General features: G+C 42.3%; 9 protein-coding genes across 16 annotated transcripts in view; 5 read left to right on the top strand and 4 right to left on the bottom strand.

Moving 5' to 3' along the window:
• Positions 1 to 4424, top strand: part of Fhos (Formin homology 2 domain containing) — a 42997-nt gene extending 38573 nt beyond the window's left edge. For 2 of the 8 annotated variants that reach the window (XR_010653959.2, XR_010653961.2), the window contains 7 exons: positions 93 to 459; positions 522 to 668; positions 1322 to 1660; positions 1722 to 2437; positions 2780 to 3006; positions 3460 to 3591; positions 3903 to 4389. Coding sequence is in view for 6 of the 8 variants with exons in the window: in XM_017078666.4 (XP_016934155.2) it covers positions 93 to 459; positions 522 to 669; positions 1320 to 1660; positions 1722 to 2437; positions 2780 to 3006; positions 3903 to 3976 (1873 nt within the window). In the remaining 2 variants the exon portion in view is untranslated. The other 6 variants (XM_017078667.4, XM_017078669.4, XM_017078666.4 and 3 more) reach the window with 5 other exon arrangements.
• LOC108012808 (uncharacterized) lies at positions 3902 to 7169 on the bottom strand. Its single transcript, XM_017078246.4, has 5 exons — positions 6880 to 7169; positions 6652 to 6804; positions 6327 to 6590; positions 5214 to 5735; positions 3902 to 4719 (listed from the first exon to the last, which is right to left on the bottom strand). Exons 1-5 carry the CDS (start codon positions 7025 to 7027, stop codon positions 4601 to 4603), a joined length of 1206 nt encoding a protein of 401 aa, XP_016933735.2. The 5' UTR covers positions 7028 to 7169; the 3' UTR covers positions 3902 to 4600.
• Positions 7170 to 8286: 1117 nt separating this feature from the next.
• Positions 8287 to 8968, bottom strand: LOC108012711 (uncharacterized). Its single transcript, XM_017078140.4, has 2 exons — positions 8818 to 8968; positions 8287 to 8760 (listed from the first exon to the last, which is right to left on the bottom strand). Exons 1-2 carry the CDS (start codon positions 8845 to 8847, stop codon positions 8323 to 8325), a joined length of 468 nt encoding a protein of 155 aa, XP_016933629.2. The 5' UTR covers positions 8848 to 8968; the 3' UTR covers positions 8287 to 8322.
• Positions 8969 to 9141: 173 nt separating this feature from the next.
• LOC108012562 (uncharacterized) lies at positions 9142 to 10221 on the top strand. The gene is made up of 3 exons (XM_017077977.4): positions 9142 to 9299; positions 9357 to 9948; positions 10012 to 10221. The coding sequence occupies exons 1-3, from the start codon at positions 9170 to 9172 to the stop codon at positions 10151 to 10153; spliced, it is 864 nt and encodes a 287-aa protein (XP_016933466.2). The 5' UTR covers positions 9142 to 9169; the 3' UTR covers positions 10154 to 10221.
• Positions 10222 to 10229: 8 nt separating this feature from the next.
• Positions 10230 to 10932, bottom strand: LOC108012563 (uncharacterized). Its single transcript, XM_017077978.4, has 2 exons — positions 10811 to 10932; positions 10230 to 10754 (listed from the first exon to the last, which is right to left on the bottom strand). The coding sequence occupies exons 1-2, from the start codon at positions 10886 to 10888 to the stop codon at positions 10308 to 10310; spliced, it is 525 nt and encodes a 174-aa protein (XP_016933467.4). The 5' UTR covers positions 10889 to 10932; the 3' UTR covers positions 10230 to 10307.
• A 162-nt stretch (positions 10933 to 11094) lies between these two features.
• Positions 11095 to 12631, top strand: LOC108012604 (uncharacterized). Its single transcript, XM_017078024.4, has 4 exons — positions 11095 to 11586; positions 11643 to 11748; positions 11807 to 12380; positions 12442 to 12631. Exons 1-4 carry the CDS (start codon positions 11545 to 11547, stop codon positions 12572 to 12574), a joined length of 855 nt encoding a protein of 284 aa, XP_016933513.2. The 5' UTR covers positions 11095 to 11544; the 3' UTR covers positions 12575 to 12631.
• On the bottom strand, positions 12627 to 14153 carry LOC108012603 (prion-like-(Q/N-rich) domain-bearing protein 25). Its single transcript, XM_017078023.4, has 2 exons — positions 13677 to 14153; positions 12627 to 13211 (listed from the first exon to the last, which is right to left on the bottom strand). The coding sequence occupies exons 1-2, from the start codon at positions 14106 to 14108 to the stop codon at positions 12627 to 12629; spliced, it is 1017 nt and encodes a 338-aa protein (XP_016933512.2). The 5' UTR covers positions 14109 to 14153.
• Positions 14154 to 14643: 490 nt separating this feature from the next.
• On the top strand, positions 14644 to 15463 carry LOC108012674 (uncharacterized). Its single transcript, XM_017078101.4, has 2 exons — positions 14644 to 15175; positions 15228 to 15463. Exons 1-2 carry the CDS (start codon positions 14664 to 14666, stop codon positions 15352 to 15354), a joined length of 639 nt encoding a protein of 212 aa, XP_016933590.2. The 5' UTR covers positions 14644 to 14663; the 3' UTR covers positions 15355 to 15463.
• Positions 15464 to 15800: 337 nt separating this feature from the next.
• On the top strand, positions 15801 to 16795 carry LOC108012244 (uncharacterized). Its single transcript, XM_017077542.4, has 2 exons — positions 15801 to 16449; positions 16511 to 16795. Exons 1-2 carry the CDS (start codon positions 15905 to 15907, stop codon positions 16665 to 16667), a joined length of 702 nt encoding a protein of 233 aa, XP_016933031.2. The 5' UTR covers positions 15801 to 15904; the 3' UTR covers positions 16668 to 16795.
• Positions 16796 to 17390: the final 595 nt, after the last annotated feature.

Below are 17390 nucleotides of genomic sequence, written 5' to 3'. Positions count from 1 at the left end.
TTTATGGGACCCCTTAAGACGTTGTTGATATGGAGAAAGAAAGAATGATAAAAGCTATAGTAGCGATGACATAAACTTTTTATGATTTTCAGATCTTCTAGTGTAGATCAGGAGCTGAAGAAGTCTGAGCCCAAGAAGTCGGAGAACGAACTTCACTGGGAGGAGCTGGTAAGGAATATGACCAGGCCTTTGAATCTCTGCGATTTGGACTTTACGGATCTGAGGGATGATGACGAGAAGGATGTGTTGGCACCTCGAAGTCTGGGTGCTGGCATACCCCCTCCTCCACCACCCCAGGGAGGGGCCATTGCCCCACCGCCCATGATGCCCCCCAGCTTGGCACCTCCGCCCATGTATGGATATGGTGGCAGTCTTACCAACAGTGTTAACTCGCTGAATGGATCCATAAATGGGGAACTGGTCAATGGGAATAACACCATCAAAAAGAACAAGAAGACGGTTAGTTAGGATCATACCATATCATATCATATGTTATTGTTACATTTTTGATCAATCTACAGGTCAAGCTCTTCTGGAAGGAAGTGCGCGAGGACATGATACCGCAGGTGGTGGGCAAAACGATTTGGGACGAGTTGCCCGATGCCAATGTCGACACCCAGAAGCTCGAACATCTCTTTGAGTCCCGAGCCAAAGACTTGATGACCAAGGTTCGTATCTTGACCATACCCTATATACCCCTTATTTCCCCCAATTGGTCAAAGGTTCTCGAAATTCAACGACTCTAGACGATAAGTGTGATTAAATTAGTCATAGGCTCTTCTATAAGTGTATGTTGCGTTAACAAAATGCGAATGATTTTTGTATTCTTCTTTCCCCTCTATTTATGGATATCTTATATAATTCTTAATACCTAAATGTCGAACGGTCTGTTTGCGGATATATCTACATAAATGTTGTGCTAAACTCAAAACCAATATGCAAATAATTCTCAAATATTCAAATGTTTTCCAATGTCTCTAGGAGGTGAGTGCCAATCGAAATGTTTTTAAATTTGTTTGTCTCTTTGTCTCTCTATTACTTTCTATATTTATATATATATCTCACCATAACTCACGATCTGTTGCCCATATTGTTTTGCGTTTTGGTGTTGGTTATTATCACTATTTCTCTACACTTTTTCACACCCACAACGTACACTCGAAGAAACGTTCAGAACAGCACAGAAACTCCTTTCCAATTCCGCACTTTGCACTTTGCACACTCCACACTCTCGTTTTTTCTCTTTGCACCACTGTGTTTTTATCTCTGACCGATCGCCGCCTGATCGAAAGGTATTAACTTTCACTCGCTGACCTTGCAGAAACAACAAGAGCTGAACAAGAGCAAAGAGATCATCGTGCTCGACCACAAGCGCTCCAATGCCATCAACATTGCGATCACCAAGCTGCCTCCTCCGAGGGCCATCAAGACGGCCATCCTCAAGATGGACGCCACTGTGGTCACGCGGGAGGGGATCGACAAGCTGCTAAATATGCTGCCCACCGACGAAGAGAGGGGCAAGATCCAGGAGGCCCAGCTGTCCAATCCGGAGTTGCCCCTGGGCAGTGCCGAGCAGTTCCTGCTGACCCTGGCCTCCATTTCGGAGCTGGAGGCGCGCCTGAAGCTCTGGGCCTTCCGTCTAGACTTTGACAACAGCGAGGTATAGCTATCAATCTAGAAAATAATTCTATAAATATTTATCTTTCCCTATGAACCCACAGAAAGAGATTGCGGAACCCCTGATGGACCTCAAGCAAGGCATTGAGATCCTTCGTCAGAACCGCACCTTCCGCAGCATCCTCTCCACGCTGCTGTCCGTGGGCATCTTCCTGAATGGAGCTCCCGTCAAGGGATTCCAGATCGAGTATCTGGCGAAGGTGCCAGAGGTCAAGGACACGGTGCACAAGCACTCGCTGCTGCACCACCTCTGTCACATGGTCATGGAGTCAAGCAGCGATACTAGTGATCTCTACTCCGAGATTGGACCCATCACACGAGCCTCCAAGGCGGACTTCACGGATTTGGCCCACAATCTCAATCAGTTGGAGGCGGAGTGTAAGGCTTGTTGGGATCGTCTGAAACTGATTGCCAAACACGATTGCCCACAGCCGTTGAAGCAAAAACTGGTGGATTTCCTGGCCGATTGTGCGGAACGCATCATTATCCTGCAGATCGTCCATCGGCGGGTGATGAACCGCTACCGGAAGTTCCTTCTGTGGCTCGGGATGCCGCAGCACAGTGTGGCGGAGTCGAGGCCCAATGAGTTCAGCAGGACCCTCTCCGAATTCGCCCTGGAGTACCGCACCACCCGGGAACGGGTGCTCCAGCAGCTGGAGAAGAAGGCCAACCACCGCGAGCGGAACAAGACGCGTGGCAAGCTGATCATCGACATGGCCAAGTTCAAGACCAAAGATGACGTGGCCGATGACGAGCTGAAGTGAGTTTGAGTTTGAGTTTGAGTACTGTGTTCTTATCATAACACTTGAAAAGATCTATCTACTAAAATTAAGCAGGAAAGCTTGTCGCTGTTGAAGTGACCCGAATTTCCGGGAATAGTATGTGATATTATGTGGTTATAAATGTTCATAAAATGATTTACAATTGTATGATAAGAAGTTGTTTATCAGGGCTGTAAAGGGTTCCGCAGTCTTTTGGCCTTAAAAATATAATTTGAACATTTCGAGTATTATGATAATACATAATATGATAGGAATGACGAATATATTTGTAGTCAAAAGTTTATCTATGATATTTAGAATAATTTAATTTATAATTTTAGAAAACTGCTGGACACATCCAGTGCCGACCAGGCCGATGGCACTCTAACTTGGCGAAGAAGACGGGCGGAGCAGCTCCGTTCGCCGATTGCCCGCCAGAGTGAGGAGCAGTTCACCGACGGGGATGATGAGATCTTGGAATCCCTGGTTAAAACCGCCACCAAGGCCCCCGGAACAAGGACAACGCCCAGGGAACGGAAGCGGACGCGACATGCGGATCGCAAATCATGTAAGTTGACCGCTTTCACAAGTCACACAATCCAGATCCACGTCCAAAACTCCGACAGTGAGAATACGTTTTAATGAAAAGGTGTTGGTCTATATCTTTTCGAATCACAAACAGCGCGCTATGTCTATAACCTCTAGCTGGATACTCCCAACCAGAAACAAACTACACCACCAGCAATTCCAATGAGAAACTATATATATTTATAACTCCCACACAAAATTCCAAATTCACACAAAATTCTCTGCAGTTTTGTCGCCCCATTTACAACATAATATTCCCAATTTCGCAGCTTTTTTATCCCCTTAGTTTTGCCAAGCTTACGAATCTGTTGCCTTTATTGGGTTTTAATTTTTTCCATTTCGTTCTTTTACCATTAACGCACCAATCCAACAAACCAATAAAAAAAATCAAATAAAACCGAACCCAACAAATCTGAAATATTGACTATCGAAGTGAAGCGCAGCCGCACGCGCGAAGGATTCACAGTTGAAAGAGCACCATCGCCGTAGAAACCGTTACTGTTAACCGAATCCGTAACCGTTACCAAAAGAACAGCCAACTGTTTTTTAGGTTTTACCTTTTTTGGTTAGTGAATTGAATTGTGTTGAGTTTTACACCGTTTTCTTACTTTCTTTCCTTGTTTAAATCCTTTGGCTGAAACTTGTATTCAGCTTTGTTTTTGAACTCTTGTATTTTGTTCTATATATGACCTGGTTAAACAACCAATTTGTAAATATGAAATGCATTTGCATGTGGCTTAACGGTTTTTCAAAAATACAGGCAACTAACCCGCATGCCCTATAAACCTAACATTGAATGACAGCCTACGCCTAACTAAATCCAATTATATAATATTTTTATCTGTATCAATAATATTTTGTATCAATGTTTTACAGTACGTCGCACGCTGAAAAACGGTCTGACCGAGGAGGAGAAACAGCATGTGGCTGCCTTAATACAAACCTATTAGGACTAGCAGATTACTATCGTAGATACCCGCATCACATCCGAGATACTCCCATCCCCAGTGACGTCACAAGTCGGGCACTACGCGCACAGACTGAAATTGGCGATCTCAGGCGAGCAAGCGAACCCAGAAAACCCTCTTTATAACGACAACGTGCGCATCATCAGTACTTGTTTTATCTTATTTTTTTTTGCCACGGCAGCAATGAGTATCAACTGCAACTGCAACGAAAATGTCCTTAAACAAAAGCGTTTTTCATCGTGTTTTTCTGTTATTTAATTTTTTGTTTTTGCTTCAGCTAAGTATTATTAATTAAACGTAATTCAATAAACCTGTATTAGTAGTTGGAAACGATTTTAAGAAATTTCGATGTCCCTAGCCACGTCATTAAAATTTGTACCAAAATACGACACGAATTGTGCTTTCTAAATTAAATTAAATCTTAAAGTTATGTCTAACTTAATTACGAAAATCAATAAATAAAACATATTTATTACATACAAAAAGAGTGCGCGTTTTTCTTGCGACTTTTGCAGCGCCGATCACAATTTCCCAGCGATTTTAGTCGCGCGGTTCATGTCTTGGGTGTTTTTGGTTAAAGAGTATTGCATACTTTGTGGATGTCCGCTAAAAACCATTTGTGCATGGCTGCTGAACATAATCAAGGCAAAAGCCCCGATTGTCTATATCATTGGGCGCCTCTACTCCATCCGTGTGGAAATACAGCCGGAAAGGACGAACGCTGGCTGTAAGGATATTTTTCAAAGTATTAAACAATGCCAGGGACTCCAAATAATAATACATTAAACACCAAATAAAACCTTATATCATTGAACCAATTGTATAATAATTGTTAAATTGATGGATAGTAATGATTCATTTTACATGTCTGCAAAGTTTTTAAATATTGCTTTAAATATATACAAATATATTTTTAAAGCAGTATTTTATATAAGGTTTATATTACAGTTTCCAGGACTGAAACTTATCAATTCGTTTCAAAAATTGATACATTTTTTGATCTTAGCAAAAATGATTATTTTTAAAATTAAACCTTGATGCTTAAATATTATTTTTTATAGTACATCACTATTTTAAAAAGTTTTATCAAGTTTTGAAAAAGTGTTTTGATTGGGGGATATTATAATGATTAAACGGGAAATTTAGCAGTCTTTCAAGGAAACGAGTTTTAACTTATCTATAGCAATTTAGAGTTAAATGAACTTAGCTTGATACTTACACTGCACTGTTTTGGCCAGCATGCCAGCTTCTGCGCTGAAGGTCCCCCCACAAACGCGATCCTCGCATCCTGGCAGCGGAGGAATTCTGTCCGCCGACCTTATACACCCAATCAGCAGCCAATCGCTGACACAACCGTTGGGATTGGGCGGCATTGAACCGCCACCACCCACCATAGTGGGCACCGGATTGTTAGAATTTCCCGAGAGGGTAAACGCCCTTGATCGGTTGTTCTCCAGATCCGGACAGGCGTTGTACTGAATTCCGCAGAAGTTGCGCTCGTTCCGGATGCAGATGCTGTAGTCCTGGTTGGACAGCTGCCTTCCACCAATCGTGTTGTAGTTGAAGCTGCGCACGCGCCCACTGATAGCCGTGTAGTACTGCAGGCAGCCCTGATCCGCGCGACTGATGCTGCCGCAGTGGATCTGGGTGACGCGGATGCGCCACAGACGTGGGAAACTGGCGCTGGTGATGACCGATAAAACAATCGGGTTGCTCTGGCCAAGACCCGCGTCAATGTACACTGCGAAAACAGAAGGTTGGCATTGAGAAGCCAGACGCTACGCATTTGTTTACCCTGATAATCGTAAAGTGTGTGGTCATTGGGTTTAGTAGTTGTACACTTGTTTTGGGGGTGCTAGTTTGTATTAAACATAAGTAAATATTTTTGGCTGTGAATTAAAGCATGTGCACGAATTTTACAAGGTCTTGTAGCTTTAAAAACTTTCTTTACTTCATTTAAATAAACTTCGATTAATTAAAATGTCTACGTAAAAATTACATATGGAAGTCATTAAGAGCTATAGGTATAAAATTTAAATGACTTTGTTTTTAATTGCTATGACTATGGGGCTTATATAATAATATTAAGCCACAAATAAACGGGAAATTATTTCTTGATAACTGCAAAACTGATAAATTTAATATTTTAATAAGAAATTTATAAAGAAAATTCGAATTCTATTGAAATCGTACTTTAAAGGGAAATATAAATTATAAAGAATTTTAAAAATCGGTTCACATCAGCTGATTTATTTATCACAACTACTTTCTCTTAATAGTTATAGAAATATCTCATTTGCATAACCTTATTAATATATCTTGGTAAACTCACTGTGATCTCCCGTCGAACTGCCACAAATGGTGGGCGTGGGACTGCCGCCGGATATCAGCAGCTGATCCTGGTTGCACAGGTGATTGGCTGCCTCTGGAGGTGCTATCGAAAACATATCCAAGTCCAGACGCAGCTGGCAAATATCCGGATGGAGTTTTTGGACAGTTACCTGACAGCTTCCGGTGCCATCGTAGACATCCGGATGATTGGGATTCACAAAGTAGGTGGAGTTCTCGCGTATCACACCGCCGCAGGTCTGAAGAACTGAACGAGTGGATTAGGTAAAACATTTCCCCCTGCTGCCCACACTCAGGTGAGAACTCACAGATGCAGCAGACGCCATAGCCACCGCCACAGGGACCAGCTGGAATGCCATTCCTCAGCACACAGTCCTTGCTGGGAATGCAATTTCCCTGTTCGCCCGAGGGCGCTGAACAGCTGCCAGGACCGATGGGAACCAGGGCAAAGATGGGCAAAACTGGTAAGGAATTACACGAAATTTAATTTAATTTTTTTTTGTTGGTGACACTGCTTAAAGTTCTGCGGAACCCACATTTGGACTCCCGCCAACGGGGAGTGGGAGTTAGCCACTTGCTGCCGAAGAGCATGTCCCGCCAACTGTTCGAGGGCGTTTGTTTGTGCACCTTACAGGTGGCCAGGACCAAAAGGCAGGCGACCACAGTGAGTTGCAGGTGCAACATGGTTAATAATAATCCACTGGAAAATCGCAGATCGGTTGTCGGCAGATCCGCTCGCGTTGATTTGTGACTTTGTTATGAAAGCCAGCGATGGCGGGGGCAACAATTTATTTCTTTCGGCGCGACAAAAAGTTTAATGACCGCAATTTGTTCAACGCTTTTCGCTTTTTAGTTTTAGTCAAACCCAGCTGAGTTTAGCTGAATATTAATTACAATAACAAAACGCAACAGTCACAACAATTAGATGCGCCACAATCACCGAAATGCCGGGGGCTTTTCGATGGTTTGGATGGCTTTGGATGGTTTTGGATGGCTTCCATGGGAGGTGGTCCCATCTCTGTGCTCTCGCTTTTCACTGTTTGTTTCCTGTTGCGAATTTGTTTTCCACACCTTTGGGCGCCCAATTAAATGTGGAGCAACTCCACAGCAGTCCAAAAATCGGAGCATGAAAGTGCAGAACAATTTGTTTACGGCTTCAAAGCTATTATAAGCAAATGTTATTGTATATAACAATTTTACACCACTTTGACGTCATTGCTTCATATGTTTAATTTGATTACGCATTGCGGAACCCCAACGCAACTGGGTCAATGTCAATTAAATTGCTTAATTCAATTAGATAATATTTTAAATAAATGAACGTATTTTTACTGACTTACCTCACAGCTTGTTTTTCTGTTTTGTGGCTAAGGAACTGACCTTCGCAACAGAATTTGCGATGCTTTTGTCCCTGACAACCCGAGATGGCCAAAACAATGATAAGCTTTTAGCTGAGGGGTGGTAAAAGTGGTTTATGGTAGGAATTCTTGAGAATTATTTTGGATTTTTATTAAGTTATTTACAAATAATAAATAAGACTTATGCATAACATAACTTTAAAGGCCAATAAAAAAGTTTATAATTTTCGTGAAATATTTAAAATGTGAATATTTACATTTGTATTACGGCTGCTTTCTGATCCTTCAGTTTGCCACACCATAGCTCTAAATGACTCAAAAAATTTAACTAAATTAAATTAAATTTTAAAAGATTTCTATAAAATAAAATATTAGCGTGAGCCAAACTACTTAGTAAAATATGTACATATGTACTTAAATGCTGCAGATAAGAATTTAAAGATAAGAAAAATAATACGTTATCCCAACTCTTTGACTTCTACAAATGCTCAGTTATTTTTTGAAGGAAAACATATTTTATTAGTTGGAACTAACTAAAAAACCACTTTTTTGTTACATTTTAAATTATAAAAATCAGTATTTATTTAGAAGATACATTTTTTAAGAACAAGTGAAAGCCTATTATGCTAGAGGAGTTGTCCTGTCGCATTCAATAGAATCTCCCGCCTCGCAGAGGTCCACGCAGTATTTGCCAGAGTTGATCGAGCAGATCTTGTTGTCCTTGCAGTAGGTGACCTGGCTCAGCAGACTGGTGCCATTGCACTGCTGGAAGGTGGTGCGGCTGGTGCAGACGAACATGGTGGTGCCATCGCAGCTGGGGCAGGATCCATCCGCAGCGGTGTCCGAGCAGGAGGCATCGTACAAACCCTCGTCCATGCAGATGATGCTCAGGTTGGTGCACACCTGTCCAGTGGGACACTGTGCCACCTGGTTGGGAGCCACATTGTCGCCACAGAACCTGTAGTGCGTTTCATTCAGGCAGGCCACATTGTTCGTCTGGCAGCTATCGCACACTCCTAGGACCACAACTGCCATGGAGCTTAGGGCCGCAAAGAGGAACTAAGAATGGAAAATGGCTATTAAGATTTGTCTCCAAACGAATTCCACATGGCTTACCAGATTTCTCAGGATCTGGGATTGTTGCATTATGCTGTTTTTGACTGTGGCTAACTGACTAACTAAAACAACCAGCCAGTACTTGCCTTTTATAAGAACAGACAGCAGATAGCTTTAGCTATTTACACTCAGGATTAGGAATGCTAAAAGGCTAAAAATATATGATACTATTTGTAAAGAGTGACTCCCGTGCTACTCGAAGATTACCTTACTAGGAAGAGTAGCTTTATGGCCACGCTCGGCATTGAAAGATAAATGTTATGGCCCCGAGACCATCGTAAAGATATGACCCCATCCCGGGGTTTATAAAGCTGGGAGGTAGTTCCTTTTGGGAATTAATCGTAGACCTAAAATGAAAGTGTTCATGCTGATCGTAGTGCTGGTGGCTCTTTTGAGTCCAACTATTGTAAATGCCTCATGTGGAACGTGCACGGATTCGCACAGTTGCATCGGAGAATCGGTCTTCCAGATATGCTACGATGGTAAGATGTCATATTTCAACTTTGAAGATCTGAAAACTAATGGATAGTGCTCATCAGGTGTCCGGGATCAGACCGTTAACTATACTTGTCCTGATGATAGACCCATTTGCACGGTGTATGATATTATTTGCCTGGCTAATGGAACGGATACTCAACGTGCCTGTGGGGATGTCTCGAGCTGCGATGTTTGCACCGCAACCGCCAACTTTGCCTGTACTTCTCTGACTACATTTGCTGTTTGCAATAATGGAGTAGTCTCCGGAAACGATCTCTCATGTGCCAGCGATTATGTCTGCAGTGTGGCAGGTGCCGCCAGCGGAAGTCCTTGTATTTCCCGATGCAATTCGACTGAATCAGATATCTGCGATCGGGTTTTGGAAACCGATGATGTTGTGAGCACCACTGCTTCAACTGGAACTACTGCAAGTTCTACTTCCGCGGTAACCACTGAGTCTTCTACTACTGCTAGTGATAACTCCACTGGGTCTTCTTCCGTAACTTCCTCGGAAACCTCATCGGATACCACTACGGAGAGCACAGTTACTACCGAAAGCACTGGAACCACTCCAGTCTTCAACGAAATCGTCTATTGCCAAGGAATCAGCTCAACGGGACGCTATCCCATAACCAATGATACAGTTTGTACCAGGTGAATACCAAATTCATCCTCATCTTTATAGCTTCAAATACTAATTGCTTCTGATTATTCCAGCTATATCTACTGTGTTCAGAGGAGTGGCAACTGGACGGGATTGCTCTACAATTGCACCGCGCAGAAACCTTATTTCGATGCTGATATCTACAACTGTAATACTGTTAAGCCAGCATATGCGGGATGTACCAATTTAGTCTAAATCAATGTTATATACTATTTTTTATTACTAATACCACGTTTTAATTTAATAAAAGAAATAAAAACTCGGACCAATATTTTAAGAACAATAATAGTTAGATTTATTTTTAAACTTCAAAGTACAATAGTTATTTCTGTGTATAACTAAATATGATTTACACTTCTAAAGGTGACTCCCTGTCGCACTGAATGCCGGTCCTTAGCGCTTCACAGCGGTCCACACAGAAATTCTTACCACTTATGGCACAGTAGGTATTATCCTTACACTTGTTTACTTGGCTGGTGATTTTATCTCCGTTGCACATTTGAAAGGTAGTGCGGCTGGTGCAGACGAAGATGGCAATTCCATCGCAGGAGGGGCAAGTTACGTCGGCATCCGAAGGGCAGGAAGGTGCTGTCGATCCTCTGGGCATGCAGATCTTCTGGAGACCGGTGCAGATCTGGCCATCGGGACACGACATCACCTGATTTGGAGCAACACTTTCCATGCATAGACTAAAGTGGGTCTCATTCAAACACTTTACATTCGTTGATTGACACTGATCGCATGATGTCTTACCAAGGACGAAAACTACCGCGGAGGATGCAATCACAATGAAACACTATGGAAAAACTTTTAATTAAAAATGGATCCTTTTGGACTGGGAAAGTAAGTTACCAAACTTCTCAGGAACCAAAAGTACTTCATAATGGAGGCTCTGACAATTTTAAACACACTAACTACGATAACTATCATGCGCCTTTTTAAGTAAGTGCATTATGCAAATAGTTGCCGTGGCTTTTATGGGGTCATATTACTAAATATATGACCATAATTATGCAGTATCTGCTAAGTGCACTAAATGACATCACACTTTTTCCTCTAAAATATAATGGTATATTTGATTGTGAAAAAAATAGTTGTGTTCCTGAAAGCGACAGAAGCAGTTCATTTCAGAAGCTCAATTTAAAGTCTTTTAACTCCACGCGGTCATTAACCTGGGGAAAAATATTTATTTAATTAGCAGATATTTTTTGTTCATTTATGCCCTAACAGCAAATCGCAATATTAAGATTCAAAGAAATATTAACCTATTAGTAAGAACTTTCTTTGCGCGAGCCGTTTCACCTATTTAGAGCCTGGTAATTAAGAGGTTTTCAACTTTTGCTCACTGTCCGCACCCACATATCAATCAGAACCACTAGAAACATTCCCATCATAAGAATCATGAGAGCACATAAAACCGCAATCATGTGGAAAGCCAAGGCAAATAAAACAATTAGCAGAGAAAAGTAAAGAGTAGATAAACATTGGAGACTAGACATAGCAGACCAGACAAATGGCTATAATAAGCCAGCTTTTAGTACCACTAGAACCTTGACAGTGAGCAGAAGCAGTTCGGGAAACCAAATATGTCGGACGTGAAGGAAAATTTAGTCAAAGGACTAGTGGTGGTAATAAAATTTAACGCAGTTTTATTATCAAATATAGTCAAAGAAAATTCTCCCAGGTGGTTCTGGCATTTATGGTGGTTCAAACCGTTTCCGATTGCAATGTCTGTCAATCAAATCAAGTGGCCTGTGTCAACTCCTCATCCTTTTATTTATGTTTTGGAGGTAAGTTTGAGAATAGACCTTTTGAAATATTAAAAATCCTTCCCTGATGATCCCTCAGATGAAACCCCTCATCGTGATCAGCTGTACCATTGCCTAGATGGCTTCGACTGCACCAATCTCACTGCGATTTGTGTTCAAAAGAGCAGCCAACGTCCTCCAAGTTGCGGGGATACCTCGCAATGTGGCCAATGCAATGCCAATCGGAATTATCTATTCGCCTGCCAGAGTCGTGGAATTTTCCAGATGTGCTATGGGGCCACCAGACCCACGGGAAAATTCGGCTACTGCCCCTCAGGAACCGTTTGCGATGCCACCAGCACTTCGATCTGTGTTCCCGAGGTCGAGGGTCAAACCCTGACTTGTGATTTAAATGATGAGCTGGTAGACACCACCACGGCAGCACCAGTAACCACCACTGAAAGCACCACTAACAGCACCACTGGAAGCACCACTAACAGCACCACTGGAAGCACCACTGGAAGCACCACTGAGAGCACCAGTGAAACCACAGTAGTCAGTAGTACCACTGAATCAACCACAACAGTGAGCCCTCTTACTACAGATCAGATGTGCACGCAGAAAAATGCCACTGGGCTTTTCACCATCATACCCGAGGATCCCTATTGTCAGCGGTGCGTAAAATGCGTACAATTTTCCACATTACTCGTTATATCTTAAACCTTATCTTTACAGCTACATTAGTTGCTATTTTAAGAGCAACGTTCTTATCAAATCAGCTGAATACAACTGTCCTTCGGATTCCTATTTCGTTTCCGAGACTCAGAGTTGCGCCTACGACAATCCAGGCAACTGTCTTTTAAGCTGAACTCCCCTGTATTAATAAATTTTTAAATACTCTTTAGTAAAAGATGTATATTTTAATCTAGAGCAACTCCCTTGAGGGTTAAACTGGCCACGGTGGTGGAGCAGGTTGATGGTATAGTGGTGACGCAGGTCTTGGCGGCACTGTCGTAGTAGAGGCTTCCGGGACAGGTGTACAAACTGCCGTACCAGGAGCCACCGTTTAGGAAACATTCGATGTACTGGTGACACGTGGTGCTGACAACCGTACCCACCGGATAGTATCCCGCGGATTGCATCGCCTGGCAATATGCCTGTGGATTACTTGTCGTGGGAGCAACAGTCGTCGTGGCTGGGGTGGGGGCGCTGGTAGAGCAGGTGGACGGGATGCTGACCACACACATCGAGGAGGAACTGTTGAAGTACATGGATCCCGGGCAGGTATAGGTCTCTCCCACCCAACTTCCGCTGACCAGGGTGCAGTAGATGTACTGGCGACAGGTCGTATCCGTGTTATAGCCAACCGCATATCTTCCCTGCGACTGAACTGCCGCACAGTAAGTGGCTGCGTCGCTCGTGGAAGGTGTCGCTGCCGTGGTGGAGGTGGTGGTGCTGCTGGTCGTGGTGGTTGTGTCATCGGCATAGGAACAGGTCGCCATCACCTGGTGGGATGTGCATAGTTATTATTTATTTTTAAGCTAAGAAAAAATATTATATTCCGTCTCTGAACTTAAGCAAAGACCTTTAAAAAGGTTATTTAATTTGTTTTTATGTGTCTATGAAATGTCTATACTATGAAATCCTGATAAATATCTTGAACTTGCACATAAGTAAAGTAAAGTTAAGTTAAGTTAAAGCCAGATTAAATGTGTTTGCTTAAAAACACACATATATTCATCATCACAATAATTTATGTGAACTGCTTCTTTAAGAAAATGTTATACCAACTAAACAAAGTGCTTTCCTTACATCAGGCAATGGTTTTGATATCTAAGTGAATATAATTTCTTGATAGTTTAATTTCCTTTCTGACGTGTCATAGCTTCCTGATGCACCTGCTCCCTTTTAAACATCCGCCTTCCCCACGGAGGACACAAGACCAAAACTTTGAGAAAAGGCAAACTTACCCCATCCGCTGGCAGACCGCATATCTGGGTGTCGTTGATGTTGCACACATAGCCGGAGGCACAGGTTCCGATCGAGTCCTGGACGGAGTCGGTGCCCAGGCAGAGGGCGAAGCTCTGGGTTCCGGTGCAGGCGAAAGTGTTTGTGGCATCGCACTTGTTGCACTCCTGGCAGTCCGCCGACTGGCTGCTGGATGCCTCCTCCTGGCAGAGCACCCCGCTCGATCCGCTGACGCAGACATAGCCGCTGGGGCAGTCGGCGGGCGTGGCCGTGGACAGGACGTCCACCTGGCAGGCCTGCATCTGGGTCGAGGAGTAGCAGGTCAGGTTGTTGACGGTGTTGCAGACGTTGCAGGTGCCGCGGGTCGAGGACACCAGACAGCCGACGAGAAGGAGCACCGGGATAAGTGGCAAACAAATACGGTTGGTCGACATTTCTGGCTCCAATTGTTTTTCAACTGATGTCTGTGGCTAGCAGACAGAGGGCTTAAATAGAGCGCCGTTTTTTTGGCAGCTATTTTCAGAGCATGCAGACTGCTCTTAATCCGCTAAAACCTTGGGGCTACTGCCCCAATTTAGATAAGCTCATAGGGTTTTTATGGGGGTTGAAAAGGTTAGCATACTTTTCGGCGCCTGTCAATTTCCCAGTGATGGGAGAAAAATAAAAAGTCAACCCATTTAGTTGAATTGTTCTTTAATTCAGGACGTCTTTAAATTTAAGGTATTTAAATAAGGAATTATTTTAATGTAATTATTATTTTTGCATCATAAATCATAAGTATTTTTATAATTTCCTAAAAATATATTTAATTTGTTCATTATAAATTCTAAAAAAAACACCTAAGAATCTTACAACTTTTCAATGGCAATGAAAAAAAGATGTGACTACTTATTTTGTTATACAAATAGCTTAATCTTAACTCGCTTTCTGGATAAGGTTGATACTTAAAGTTGCATCTAGATTGTTCATAGTTCCAGTTGCTCTCGAAGATGCTGCGCCAGCTAATCTGCTTGGGAATTTTGCTGGCCATCCTAGTGGTATTTGGCCAATCCGAGTGCAATGTCTGCTCTATGGAAAGTAAAGCAGCCTGCGTTTCGAACAATCAGTACCAAAACTGCACGGCGGATAATATTCCGAGTGGACCAATCTACACCTGCCCAAATAATACCAACTGTACTGGATCGACGGGGGGCTGCACTTCTAATCCGGCTTTAGTCTCCTGCAATGATTGCAACAAGTGTGATGGGACGAACGTATACGTCTGTACAGGTCCCAGCACTTACGGGCTTTGCGATGGTTTTAATATAGTTGCAAACATCGTGTACCCCTGTTTGACTGGGGAGGTGTGTGTTGCCGACTTCGGGAGCCGTTGTGCACCCTCCTTTAATGGTACAGGAGCCACTTGTTCTTATTATAATGCAACCAATGTAATCGGGGACCTTTGCACTCTGAAAGCTACTACAGGTCGCTATCCACATCCTAATGATTCCAGCTGCCTCAGGTGAGTTATTTAATCACTTTTTATTTCATTTTTCAAACATTTCTTACTTTAGATATATATATTGCTTCCGTAAGAACTCAACCTGGACTGGAAATACCTGGCCGTGCCCTTCATCAAAACCTTATTTTAGTGAAATCTCTTTTACTTGCGTCAAGACGAAACCATCGACTTGTGCATAAATTATTTCCCGAGAGAGAAAGAGAACATTTCTTTGATCAATAAAATTCTGTTTGGTTTTCTTTTTTTATTTTATCAAAATAAGAAATGCATCTTCAGTTATCATTTCGATTTGACCCTGTGAATCATCTAAAAACACATGATAAATGTTTGAGTGGCAGGTAATTAAAAGGTAATGACTAGATAAAAACTACAGTTGTATGAACCAAAGTCAAATATTCAGTTAGTTTAAAACAAAACAGCTCGGAATAAAAAAAGACTCTCGTTTCAAAGAACGTTAAAAAAAATATGTACCCCAAATCATTAATAAAATTTTTAAAAACATGCCTGCTTTTTTGTTTATTATAAATGGTCTATCAATTCTAAAAGGCATTCTAAAATATAATATGTCTCTATATTCATTCGACAAATCGACCTAAATTCGCATGCGAGCTTTTAATCCCCTTGCAGTTATAACTCTGTGTTGGAAGTTCTAGTTTCTGCCAGAGATAAGATAGCTACGAGAGCATAAAGACACCTACGTGACACCAATAGCTCCAGTTTCTGATAAAGATGCTGCGCTTTCTGATCTTGCTGACAACCGGAGTTCTGGTCGGAATCTATATTCTCGGTACCCAGGCGGACTGCAATGTGTGTTCCTCCGAGAGCAATGTGGCCTGTGTTTCAAATACTTCCTTTCAATTTTGCTCGACAAGCGCACTGCCTTTTGGCCCAGTTTACACCTGTCCCACGGGATATTATTGTACTGCAAATGAGGTTACTTGTAATACAAATGTTGCCCTTAGAGCCTGTGTGGGTTGTGGCACCTGTAACAGTAATAACTCCTTTGCCTGCCTCACTGCAAGGACATTTGCCTTGTGCCTGGGGACAACCACCCCCTCCCAGATCGTAGGAAGTTGTGGATTGAGTTACGTTTGCGATTACAACAATCCGAATATTTGCGGCAATGTATCGCTGGGGTCCCAGGCCACTTGTCCGGGAGATACTACTGGAACTGGATTGGATCCTACAGGAATGACACCCACCACCTACTGTTCCCTCGTCCAGCAGCGCGGAAGATTTCCCTATGGCATTGATCTTAACACCACCTGTAGGCAGTAAGTACTTTTTGTTATCTATACACTTTTTACAACTTTGTAATACATTTTTAATTTTTAGATACATATATTGTTTCCTGAATGCCACTAATTGGAGGGGAGGTCTCTACTACTGTCCTGGGCAAACATATTTCGATAGCTCAACGATGTACTGTGGCACCGAAGTGCCGGCCAGATGCACTTATGGAGTAGCCACTTTGACACTCAGTAGTCCATAGATATTGTGACATTTAACATGAATAGTCAAATTAATCTTAACAGCCTTGTTCTAATTTAATGTAACAGAAAATAGTTCCAAGTCAAATTAAATGAATACATTAACAACCTTTTCTTATGGGACAATTTACATTTATCACTCAATTTATTTAAATTGAAAGCCGATTATGGGCAATAGAAAAGTTCAGCCTTACTTAAAATTTTCACTTTAATATATGTAGGAGGTCTCAGCCTTACTTAACTTTAATTGCTTTTAAATAGGCCCTAATTTCAAGAGATTGTCAAACAGATTAATTTAGATATTGCACTTGGATAAGATAAACCAGACCTGATAAGTTTGCTTCCAGGGATTCTTTTAATTCAGTGTCATTTAAAAATGCTCAGTTTACTGATCTTTCTGGGAATTGTAGTCCTCGGCTGCCAAGCGGACTGCAATGTGTGCTCGGCGTCCTCTGGAGTGGCCTGTGGGTCACTGAGAGAGTTCCGATTCTGTTCCTCCGCAGCCGTACCCATTGGATCTGTGTTCTCCTGTCCCAAGGGATACTACTGTACGGCCAACTCCATTACTTGTAGCAAAAATTCAACATTTGCCGCATGTACAGGATGCAATAGATGTAGTTTAGACCATCGATTTGCCTGTACTAGTCGAAATACTTATTCCTTGTGCCTGGAAAACGAAACGCCAATTTCATCGATTTGCGGGACTTGTTTTGGGGATTACGTTT

Source organism: Drosophila suzukii, chromosome 3, assembly GCF_043229965.1.
Source record: "Drosophila suzukii chromosome 3, CBGP_Dsuzu_IsoJpt1.0, whole genome shotgun sequence".
Taxonomy (NCBI): domain Eukaryota; kingdom Metazoa; phylum Arthropoda; class Insecta; order Diptera; family Drosophilidae; genus Drosophila; species Drosophila suzukii.
The sequence above is the reverse complement of the archived record's forward strand: the minus strand, read 5'-3'. Positions and strand labels throughout refer to the sequence as shown.

What these genes read in the sequence shown, in the direction of transcription:
- LOC108012603 (XM_017078023.4), bottom strand. Translation starts at nt 14,108, where the DNA reads ATGTCGACCAACCGTATTTGTTTGCCACTTATCCCGGTGCTCCTTCTC. An exon ending in GCGGTCTGCCAGCGGATGGG is followed by an intron (nt 13,212 to 13,676) that starts GTAAGTTTGCCT and finishes ACATCCCACCAG; the next exon opens with GTGATGGCGACCTGTTCCTA.
- LOC108012244 (XM_017077542.4), top strand. Translation starts at nt 15,905, where the DNA reads ATGCTGCGCTTTCTGATCTTGCTGACAACCGGAGTTCTGGTCGGAATC. An exon ending in CTTAACACCACCTGTAGGCA is followed by an intron (nt 16,450 to 16,510) that starts GTAAGTACTTTT and finishes TTTAATTTTTAG; the next exon opens with ATACATATATTGTTTCCTGA.
- LOC108012808 (XM_017078246.4), bottom strand. Translation starts at nt 7,027, where the DNA reads ATGTTGCACCTGCAACTCACTGTGGTCGCCTGCCTTTTGGTCCTGGCC. An exon ending in CCGTTGGCGGGAGTCCAAAT is followed by an intron (nt 6,805 to 6,879) that starts GTGGGTTCCGCA and finishes ATTCCTTACCAG; the next exon opens with TTTTGCCCATCTTTGCCCTG. An exon ending in CTATGGCGTCTGCTGCATCT is followed by an intron (nt 6,591 to 6,651) that starts GTGAGTTCTCAC and finishes CCACTCGTTCAG; the next exon opens with TTCTTCAGACCTGCGGCGGT.
- LOC108012604 (XM_017078024.4), top strand. Translation starts at nt 11,545, where the DNA reads ATGTCGGACGTGAAGGAAAATTTAGTCAAAGGACTAGTGGTG. An exon ending in TAGTCAAAGGACTAGTGGTG is followed by an intron (nt 11,587 to 11,642) that starts GTAATAAAATTT and finishes AAATTCTCCCAG; the next exon opens with GTGGTTCTGGCATTTATGGT. An exon ending in CTTTTATTTATGTTTTGGAG is followed by an intron (nt 11,749 to 11,806) that starts GTAAGTTTGAGA and finishes ATGATCCCTCAG; the next exon opens with ATGAAACCCCTCATCGTGAT.
- LOC108012563 (XM_017077978.4), bottom strand. Translation starts at nt 10,888, where the DNA reads ATGATAGTTATCGTAGTTAGTGTGTTTAAAATTGTCAGAGCCTCCATT. An exon ending in TTTGGTTCCTGAGAAGTTTG is followed by an intron (nt 10,755 to 10,810) that starts GTAACTTACTTT and finishes GTTTTTCCATAG; the next exon opens with TGTTTCATTGTGATTGCATC.
- LOC108012674 (XM_017078101.4), top strand. Translation starts at nt 14,664, where the DNA reads ATGCTGCGCCAGCTAATCTGCTTGGGAATTTTGCTGGCCATCCTAGTG. An exon ending in AATGATTCCAGCTGCCTCAG is followed by an intron (nt 15,176 to 15,227) that starts GTGAGTTATTTA and finishes TTCTTACTTTAG; the next exon opens with ATATATATATTGCTTCCGTA.
- LOC108012711 (XM_017078140.4), bottom strand. Translation starts at nt 8,847, where the DNA reads ATGCAACAATCCCAGATCCTGAGAAATCTG. An exon ending in CCCAGATCCTGAGAAATCTG is followed by an intron (nt 8,761 to 8,817) that starts GTAAGCCATGTG and finishes TTCCATTCTTAG; the next exon opens with TTCCTCTTTGCGGCCCTAAG.
- LOC108012562 (XM_017077977.4), top strand. Translation starts at nt 9,170, where the DNA reads ATGAAAGTGTTCATGCTGATCGTAGTGCTGGTGGCTCTTTTGAGTCCA. An exon ending in CTTCCAGATATGCTACGATG is followed by an intron (nt 9,300 to 9,356) that starts GTAAGATGTCAT and finishes AGTGCTCATCAG; the next exon opens with GTGTCCGGGATCAGACCGTT. An exon ending in AATGATACAGTTTGTACCAG is followed by an intron (nt 9,949 to 10,011) that starts GTGAATACCAAA and finishes TGATTATTCCAG; the next exon opens with CTATATCTACTGTGTTCAGA.